The sequence below is a fragment of the Hippoglossus hippoglossus genome, chromosome 13 (genome assembly GCF_009819705.1).
Source record: "Hippoglossus hippoglossus isolate fHipHip1 chromosome 13, fHipHip1.pri, whole genome shotgun sequence".
Lineage (NCBI taxonomy): Eukaryota > Metazoa > Chordata > Actinopteri > Pleuronectiformes > Pleuronectidae > Hippoglossus > Hippoglossus hippoglossus.
Window position 1 is genome coordinate 1,580,213 of NC_047163.1, and position 10,748 is coordinate 1,590,960.

General features: G+C 40.5%; 1 protein-coding gene across 1 annotated transcript; it reads left to right on the forward strand.

Moving 5' to 3' along the window:
• The first annotated feature begins 5,131 nt into the window (after positions 1 to 5,131).
• LOC117773180 (zinc-binding protein A33-like) lies at positions 5,132 to 6,514 on the forward strand. Its single transcript, XM_034604892.1, has one exon. It carries the CDS (start codon positions 5,132 to 5,134, stop codon positions 6,512 to 6,514), a length of 1,383 nt encoding a protein of 460 aa, XP_034460783.1.
• Positions 6,515 to 10,748: the final 4,234 nt, after the last annotated feature.

Consider the following 10,748-nt stretch of genomic DNA (forward strand, 5'->3'; position numbering starts at 1 on the left):
AAAGTTAAACTCGTTATTCTAAAGCTTTGTTTATTTCTCCTTTTACTTCTCACTCGTTTTTATTTCTCCTGTCGACTTTTCCACGTGTGTAAAAAGATTTCATTATTTTCTGATCTTTATCTTTGGTTTGTTTTTTACTTTCATGGAAAATGTTTTCTATCATTTAGATTTTGTGTGGATCCATGAAGTCGAGCAAACTGATGAAGATCCACATAAAAACACATTTATCAATAACAGCTGATCATTGTTCACGTTCAACAAACTTTATTAAAACTCACACATGAGACATGATTCATGTTTAATCACATAAAGTCTGTTCACATATGAAATAATCCAACATATATGAACATTTGTCTGTTTGATGTGATGAAGCCAAAATGATTCTGTCTGTAAAAGTGTTTATTCAACAGCAGCCTAGTGATGTGATTTTAATATTGTGATCAAAATAATAAAAACTATGAAACAGAAACAGAGTTCTGACCTTTTTTAAGTTGAGATGTAAATATGAAGCCAAAATGATTGTGTCTGTCAAAGTGTTTTCATTCATTCCTCAACAACAAAACAACAGAGGTTTAGTTCAGCTTCAACATTTAAATTCCTCCTAAATGCTGAAGGTGCATCGACTCCTGTTTGTGAGCAACATCATAAAACATGTTGTGCTTCATGTTCTGCTTCATGTTGAACCGTCTCCTGCTGCTGTGACACACACACGTTCAGTGGTAAAGTGTCTGCAGCCATCTTGTTTCTGACCGCTCCGTCCTCATGGGGTCGTCCCCAGTGTGTGACTGCACATCGATCTACTGACTGAATGTTTCATCAACGTGTTCCAACACAGACGCAGATTCACAGTAGAAATGTTTCGCATCCCAAACGCAGCAGCACGGAATACACACGTGTGAATGAGCTGCAAACAAAGATGGAGGAACTCGGAGTTTGGTTTCAAAAGAAACGAGGGAAGCTTCAACGTGACCTCGTGTCTTTCTCCAACATCACAGGTTGATTATCTGCTGGAGGAAGTGATGGCTGCCTCTGTGACACACGTACATGATAAAAGTGTACGAGGTGAATTTATAGAACGAGAGTGAAAATAAATGATTATTCACAAATAACAATGATCTCCAGATGTAACACTGGTGTTTGTGGGAAACAGAGATTTAATTGAGCTTGTTTGAGATAATGTGAGGATCAGCAGATTCTCCAGAGGATTCACAGTGAGCCACTGAACATGTTGATGATGTTTCCAACACGTGACGGATGTGAAACTGAAACCAACCAAAATAATACGAACATGTCAGGATGAAGAAGAGGATCCGGACACGTGGAGGACACTGTTGGGCCATGGTTCTTTGTGTGAAACTACACTTCGGCCTACATGTGCCATCAAAGCCTGAAGCCGCATGTTCCTCCAAGACTCAGTCTCCCAGGGGCCATCAGAGGTGTGAAAACCCCCCCAGGGACACAGGTTTCAACTCCCATTGGTCACTCTGGACCCCATGACCTGTGAGGTCACCGGGCCAATATAAAGCCAGGTTTATCCAACTCTTCACTCTCTTTCTACACTCCCTCTACGGAGAGCAGGCTGTCGAGCCTTTTCCTACGATCCTTTCACAGGAGGGAAGGCTGTCGAGCCTTTTCTCCAGCTCACATCTTCTCTTCCCATCCAACTCTTCGAGAGGAGCACAAAGGTGCAGCTTCCAGCTCATCTCACCAAGGAAACCTCCTCGCCCTCCAAGCTCTAGCAACGTCCTGGGAGCGACGCGATGTCCTGCTTGCAAACTTCAGCCAGCAACTGAGCTACACCGCACAACCAAAACCAGCAAGACGACACAAAACTGCGAACTGCACAGCAACTTCCTTTTTCCCCTTTCCACGGACTGGTAACACAACTGGGCTTTATAATTATACTAGGCTAAGCAAGACTGTTTATTCGATTCTGCGTGAGGTTTATAAGTTTGATTTGTGGTGTTGTGATATTTTGGGTACAAGTTATTGAGAAAGTAATGTTAGTCTGTTATGCTCTTCACAGTCTTTCGTTGCATCCAATCTAGTAACTTTCTCTAATTTGACACACACACAGACACACACACACACACACACACACACACACACACACACACACACACACAGACACACACACACACAGACACACGCATAACTCTTCACCTCATTATCTCTACAGGTCGTAAACATTCCAATAGGTGGGGAAGGGTGTTATCTCTTTGGCCAGCGACCATCTTGAAAGCACGCTGACTCACACAGACACACACACATGTATACACACATACCTATCTTTGTTTAGCAATTAGACCGTTAGTAATTTGTGTTTTTATACTTTATTATATTCATAATAAATGTTTTTCTTTCACAAATGTTTTTTCATTAATGTTGCATAAGTGAATTTCGCCAACCTCTACACTGTCAAGAACCCCATATCCTTCAACTTAGCTAACTATCTATATGGTAATTTGGGTTATAGTTATTAATTTAATTGTTAATCAGAGTTCCAAATTTGTAGTTAGAACCTTTATGAGACTTAATCAATAAATTGGCTATCTTTTCCCTTCCTTTGAAGGGTGGTGCCCCGAGGTAACTTTAATCAATTAAAGTTATTATTTAATATTAATAATAAAATATTAATATTTTATTTTGATAACCAAGTTTATTGAATGCCGAAAGGCACACCATTTTATGGTATCACATTTGATGCATTATGGCACAACAACACTGATGAAGACGTCCACTTGGAAAGACGAGGACATTGCAGAACCGTTGGTGAGAAGGGCCGACGCCGTGTTGTAAAAACAACATGTGAACCTGAAAACTGCAAAAACTTCTGTGTTGTTGCGAATGTGTTTGTGTAGAAAAAGACTGGATACAAACTGCTTCATAGAACGAGGGCATATGAAAAAAGAACAGTCATTTCCTTGCTATTAAAGATATAACAACAGGAACCTTCATCTTCTTTTATCTTGTGACACAACACAACTCTGTGGTTATGGCCCGAGCACCGAACAGTAGGAGACCGTGGGAGGCCCTATGGAAATTGTAAGGATTATTTTTTTTTTTTCAGGCAAATGAATTGGCTTTTTGAGGCTTTAACATGCTCAACTTCTTACCAAACTTTGCAGAAAATTAGAAAGTGGTGAAAATGTACGTATTCTGGAGTCATTTTAAATGGGCGTGACAAAATGGCTCAACAGCGCCCCCCCGCGCCCCCTGGAACGCGTTCACATTGACCGATCTTCACAAAAATCGATACACAGGTGTATCATGACCAGACAAACAAAAAAGGGGCATTATGAAAAACGCAACATTTTGCATTTAGTGGCCATTTTGGCCATATTCCACATTTTTACTTTGAGGTACTTGTACCAGGGCTTTCATCAGATCAACTTCAGATTGCGATGAGTGTCATCTCAATTGTGCTCGGGCCCATTATTATTATTATAATAATAATAATAATTGTTTATTTGTGTTCTCAGATTTAAGGATTTTCTGTCTATATTTTTCTATATATTTTTATAACTATTACTATTATTGTTTGGTATATTTTTGTGATTACATTTAATTTGTTGTTGAATCCTTTGATGCTGATAATGCAGGAGTGGAGTTGTTTGTTGACGGCTCAGCATCAAAGGACTCATGGTCCATGTATGTCCGAGATACAGAACCTCGTGTTTTGATGGCGTGTAATCAAACCTTGACGCCACGCCACGGTCACAACGTGTGACGAAAAATCGATCTTTGCGGTAGTTTGTATCTCCGTCTTGTTGTGATGACACTCATCTCAATTTGAAGTTGATCTGATGAAAGCCCTGGGACAAGTTCGTCAAAGTAAAAATGTGAAAAATGGCCAAAATGGACACTAAATGCAAAATGGCGGGCTTCCTGCTGCGTTTTTCAAATTGCACATCTAGACTTTTTTGTTTGTCTGGTCATGATACACCTGTGTATCGATTTTTGTGAAGATCGGTCAATGTGAACACGTTCCAGGGGGCGCAGGGGGCGCTGTTGAGCCATTTTGCCACGCCCATTTAAATTTACTCCAGAATACGTACATTTTCACCACTTTCTAATATTTTTATTATTTTCATAATAAATGTTTTTCTTAAACACAAATGTTGTCTTCATTAATGTTGCATAAGTGTGAAGTTTACAATCCTCTGAACTCCATATCCTTCATCTTTACTAACTACTGACGTGGTCATTTTGGTTAAAGTTAATAATTCAATTATTCATCAAAGTTCCAAATTTGTAGTTCATACTTTCATGAGACTCAATCAATAAATTGTCTCTTTTCCTTCCTTTGAAGGCTGGTGGCCCGAGGTAGCTTTAATGTAAACTAAAGCTATTATTTAATATTAATATTAAATATGTTTCTGATAGCCACATTTATTGAATGCCCAAAGTCACATCATATATTGGTGTCACACTTAAGGTATAATAATCACACCAAAATGTACAATCATTTGATGATGTCATACTTTTTACTGCACTCACACAAATTAATGAGCAAACTTGAGCTGATTTGAATTTATAAAACCATCTTTTCATTTTCTGACATTGTTTCCATTTGTTTGCACTTTGCTTCTGTCTCTTTAATGTGACTTCAGCTCTGCAGCTACGTCACAGACTCCCCCCCCCCCCCCCCCCCCTGCACTTCCTGTTACTACTTTAACTGTCACTCTTGCAGAACTTCCTCTGAACTTTGAGCACTGATCAGATCACGATCATATTCAAGCAGCTATTTTACACCAAGTCTCTTGTCTGTGTGAGCTTGTTGCTGCCAAATGACTTTTGACCAGTTATCAAATCCAAGGCTCTTATTACTTTTTACAATCGTGTCCTGACTCACCAGAGAAACCAGGAAGCATCTGTTCCTCCCTGAAGAGACGCAGGCTGAAAACCAGACGATCACATTCACCTTCCAAACCAAACTGAACCAAACCAGACCAAACGTCCTGAGTGAGTCCAGCTACAGGAGAGAAGAGTCAAACTACAACCTGCCGACGCTCCACACACTGACCGTGAGTTTAACTAACACCTCGACTCAGAGAGGAAGTAAACCTCAGTGAAGTTCGTGGAGCTGTGACTGACTGACTGTCTGTTTTCAGCTTCACCTGGAGACTCAATGGCTTCCAGATCAGAAGAGGATCACTGCTGTCCCGTCTGCCATGATGTCTTCAGAGATCCTGTCCTTCTGTCATGTAGCCACAGCTTCTGTAAAGACTGTGTGAAGAGCTGGTGGAAAGACAAAGAAGTAAAAGAGTGTCCAGTTTGTAAGAGAAGATCTTCAAGGTCAGAACCACCTTGTAACCTGGTGTTAAAGAACCTGTGTGAGACCTTCTTACAGGAGAGAGATCAGAGCTCTTCACATGCTCTCTGCAGTCTGCACTCAGAGAAACTCAGACTCTTCTGTCTGGACCATCAGCAGCCAGTGTGTCTCGTCTGCAGAGATTCAGAGAAACACAGTAACCACAGATTCAGACCCATCGATGAAGCTGCACCACAACACAAGAAGCAGCTTCAGGAAACTCTGGAGCCCTTGAAGAAGAAGTTACAGTGTTTTGAACGTGTTAAAGTAGAGTGTGAACTAACAGCAGAACACATTAAGGTCCAGGCCGGACTCACAGAGACGCAGATCAAGGAGCAGTTTAAAAAGCTTCATCAGTTTCTGGAGGAGGAAGAGGAGGCCAGGATGGCTGCACTGAGGGAGGAAGAGGAGCAGAAGAGTCAGATGATGAAGGAGAAGATTGAGGCTCTGAGCAGAGACATAACGGCTCTTTCAGACACAATCAGAACCACAGAGGACGAGCTGAGAGCTGAAGACGTCTCGTTCCTGCTCAACTACAAGGCTGCAGTGGAACGAGTCCAGCAGCGCCCCCTGCTGGATGATCCACAGCTGGCCTCAGGAGCTCTGATAGACGAGGCCAAACATCTGGGCAACCTGAGCTTCAACATCTGGAACAAGATGAAGGACATGGTCTCCTACAGTCCTGTGGTTCTGGACCCAAACTCTGCTCATCCAGTACTCGTCCTGTCTGAAGCTCTGACCAGTTTGAGACGAGGAAAGAAACAGAAGCTTCCTGACAATCCAGAGAGGTTTGATCATTACTCCTTAGTCCTGGGATCTGAGGGTTTTAACTCAGGGACTCACAGCTGGGACGTCCTGGTTGGAGACAGTACACACTGGGCTCTGGGTGTGTCAGCAGAGCCTGTCCAGAGGAAGGGAGACAAACTGTCTGAATCATGGGGAATAGGGTTCTATGAAGGTAAATACTCAGCATGGTCACCATCAGGATCATCTGATCTCTCTGTGCAGAAGATCCAGAGGATCAGAGTGAAACTGGACTGGAACAGAGGAGAACTGTCGTTCTCTGATCCTGATACTAACAAACACATTCACACCTTCACACACACTTTCACTCAGAAGATGTTTCCATCCTTTAACACTAGACATCCCTTGAAGCTGTTACCTGTGAATGTCTCTGTGACGCTGGATCAGAGCAGTTAGAGATAAAGATTTTATTCATCATGTTTATTTCTTCAAGAGAAATCTGCTGAATTTAAAAGTTAAACTCGTTATTCTAAAGCTTTGTTTATTTCTCCTTTTACTTCTCACTCGTTTTTATTTCTCCTGTCGACTTTTCCACGTGTGTAAAAAGATTTCATTATTTTCTGATCTTTATCTTTGGTTTGTTTTTTACTTTCATGGAAAATGTTTTCTATCATTTAGATTTTGTGTGGATCCATGAAGTCGAGCAAACTGATGAAGATCCACATAAAAACACATTTATCAATAACAGCTGATCATTGTTCACGTTCAACAAACTTTATTAAAACTCACACATGAGACATGATTCATGTTTAATCACATAAAGTCTGTTCACATATGAAATAATCCAACATATATGAACATTTGTCTGTTTGATGTGATGAAGCCAAAATGATTCTGTCTGTAAAAGTGTTTATTCAACAGCAGCCTAGTGATGTGATTTTAATATTGTGATCAAAATAATAAAAACTATGAAACAGAAACAGAGTTCTGACCTTTTTTAAGTTGAGATGTAAATATGAAGCCAAAATGATTGTGTCTGTCAAAGTGTTTTCATTCATTCCTCAACAACAACACAACAGAGGTTTAGTTCAGCTTCAACATTTAAATTCCTCCTAAATGCTGAAGGTGCATCGACTCCTGTTTGTGAGCAACATCATAAAACATGTTGTGGTTAATGTTCTGCTTCATGTTGAACCGTCTCCTGCTGCTGTGACACACACACGTTCAGTAGTAAAGTGTCTGCAGCCATCTTGTTTCTGACCGCTCCGTCCTCATGGGGTCGTCCCCAGTGTGTGACTGCACATCGATCTACTGACTGTTATGGAATAACAAGCTGTGGTGATCAGGAGATGAGACGAAATTAAAACAGTAAACGGCTGAGATCTGGTTCCACATCCATTAAATACCAGCTGATGGTTCATTCATGTAAAATCAATTAATCCAGTTACTTAATAAAAAAATCCAACATGAACTTCTCTGAACTCAGGTCGTTCAGGAAAGAAGCTTCAATCTGAACCTCATCAACTTATGTGACTTTCATACCTTATGAGCATCATTCACTCTGAAGTGAACTTCTTAAAATCACATTAGCAGCATTATTATTTATCTTATTTATCAGAAAAGAAACAAGAGATGGAAAGAAACTTGTGCATTTTAAATTCACTCTGTACCGGCTCATCAATCTAAATAATCTGCAGCCGGAATCTTAACCAGGATAAATATGTATTATTATGTTGTTATTTAAATTATTTTGTCTTAAAAGCCAAAAGACTTTAAAAGAATCAAGTTGTTTATTTCTCTTGATATTTTCTTTATGTTCCCAGTTTCCTGCTTTTCTAAATAACAAGTTTTGTGTTGAGACAAACAATTTAACAGATTCAAAACAGAGAAGCTGATCTTCTCCAATGATATTTACATTTTAAATCCTTCATCTTATATCAGATTTGTTTTATTTAGTTTCATGGCTTCTTCTTCGATCTCTCTCTCTAATTTTATCTTTTGAGGATTCTGATGTTTATTTTATTGTCTTCATGTTTTCTGGTTGCAAGCGTCTGCTTTGTTTTAATGTCACTTTTATTGTTGTAAAGCACTTTGAGCTGCATTTTAAGTTTTTAAAGGTGTAACATCCATTATGTTTATTATTATTATTATTACAAAACTTAATTTAATCATGACTTAATGTTTAATTTCCACCACTATGAGCACATCTAAGTATTATGTGCAACTAAAGTGGCCACTGAGTGCAGGTACATTTTATTTTATTGTCAACCGGCCCAGAGTTTCGTGTTGATTCCAGTTTTCACGGCCTGTTCACAGAAAGAAAGACAAGTTCATTTCAATCTGAGCAAACTCTGTTTCTCTCGTGTATTTTATTTTTCCATCAACTTCTGCAGGAACCTGAAGCACATGAGCGTCTTCACGTCGACTGTCTGACGTCGTGTCTGGTTTTCAGTGGCACATACAGAACATTATGTTTCAAGAGGATTAAAGCACAGCAGGAAACATAAGAGGAAACATGAAGTGCTTTGACGGGAGACACTCGTCTTCTGATGTTGTTTCAGGTACTTTAAGAGACGAGAGGGAACAAAAGTTTGAAAACGCTTCAGAATCCCACCGGAGGAGGAGGAGGAGGAGGAGGAGGAGGATGAAAGGGGAACAGGAGGTTGATACGAGAGCAGAGAGAAGAACCAGGGATCTGCTCCTCATCACTTCAGCCTGAGACGGCTGATTAAATATTCAGTTTGATATCAGAGTGTTTAAGTCGCCTGACACTCATCCTGAATGAGCCACAGCTGCTGTTTGGCTTCTGCAGCCTGAATGCATGTTGTCACAGAGACGGGAAAACTTCCAGAGACCAAGAAGAAGAAGAAGAAGTTCCTCGAACAACACGGCTCATATCAAAGAACGAGCAACACAACACGTATCAAGGCAGAATGACACTGAAGATTAAAATTACATTTATCTTCTCCAACTTTTCATGAAGAGCTAAAAGGTCTTTTATCTTTGAGTCTGTTCCCTTCACGAGCTGCTGCATGTGGAGATAATGAAGCCTCAGTACATGGATAACATTCATTTCACTGATTCAGGGTCAGATAGGATGTTAATGTACAAGGTAGTAAAACGCTTCAATAACACCACCGTACTTTGTCACAGTGACGAGTGGAGCTGGAGCCGAAACGCAGCAGAAAAGATCAGGTAACAAATAATTCAAACAAAGCAGGGACAGAAAAATCTAAATCCAAATAATCTAAACTTAGAGAAACACAAACACAGCTGGTGTGAAACCAGAAGAACCAGGGAAATAGGACCGACTCACAAAGGGAAGCAGAGGCTACAGACATAGTGAACATCATTTCAAAATAAAACAGGAAGGGGAGAAACTCAAGGAAACCCAGGTAACAGAACCAACATAGTTCCAGTGAAATGAATATTATCCATATACTGAAGCTTCATTATCTCTGAAGCTTCATTATCTCCACATGCAGCAGCTTGTGAAGGGAACAGAAGGTGAGAGTCGGACTCAGAGGGAACGGGAGCTCAAACATAACTCAGACTTTAGCTTCTCATGAACTTAAACATCTCCCTGAAGCTCAGACACTTTGTGGATGTGTGTAATGAAGCATCACTTCCTGTGGCTCGGACAAAATACATGTGAAATAGCTAAAGTGGCTCAAATATGACATTACTCTCTATGAAGTATTGTGATCTTCTCAATCCCTTTTTGCAGTATTTCCATTTTGCACTACTCACACCCTAACCACCCTGTGCCTTTGAATGCTTTGTTCTTTTGTAAATTGAGTACTTCTTGTGTTTTGCGTACTTATATGTTTACAGAGATTAGAGAGACACAGCATTTCGATGTCCTGAACATGTGGTGGAATTAAAAGTTGACTTTGAAATATTCAAAAACAAATCACCTCTTTGCCAAAAGGCCTTTTTAAATCGGGACGAGAACCCGGACTGGTCCATGAGGTGAGCGGAGAACAAAACAAACTCGGGTCACCTTTGGTTTCCATGTGGTGTTTGTATTACTCACTTGTGGCTCAGATCTGGCAAACAGCAGAAGATCATCAGTCCACGTGCTCTGTGACATGTGTCTGCTACATACATGTGTGTGTGTGTGGAACATATCCGGGCCACAACAAGCCATGATGTTCAGATGAATAATAATAAAACCTGTATTTTACTCCTCAGACCCTCTGAGGGCTCCGTTAAAGAGCAGAGCCTCTTCTACCAAGTGTGGCAGAGTAAACATTGATAAACGTCGAGTTAAAGGTCTGTGAGTGAAGCTGAACTCGTGGAGCAGAACCATTATCCCACAGAAGAAGCAGACATTGTATTGACGTTCGGGCCGAGAGTCGTTCTGTTGCCGAGCCGACCGAGTCCCCTGATACACAATCAACTCCTCGTGACATTTCACTTCATAATAGATACGTTTTATGGGGGGGGGGGGGGCCTGTGGCAGGATCTTTATTTTCTTTTTCGCCCCAAATGCATTTTTCCACCTTGCTGATTTTTTCGCACTGAGATAAAAATCCCATGACTCAGTTCCTGGATGCAGCTTCTCTGCAGAGGAGGAGGAACGTGGACGGTCAGTGGTGATTCTGCACGAAGCAGTGTAGTAAAATAGAAGAAAACTACTTTAGTAAATGTTTAATGAGTCAGGAAATACATTCACTTAGGTCTTAAG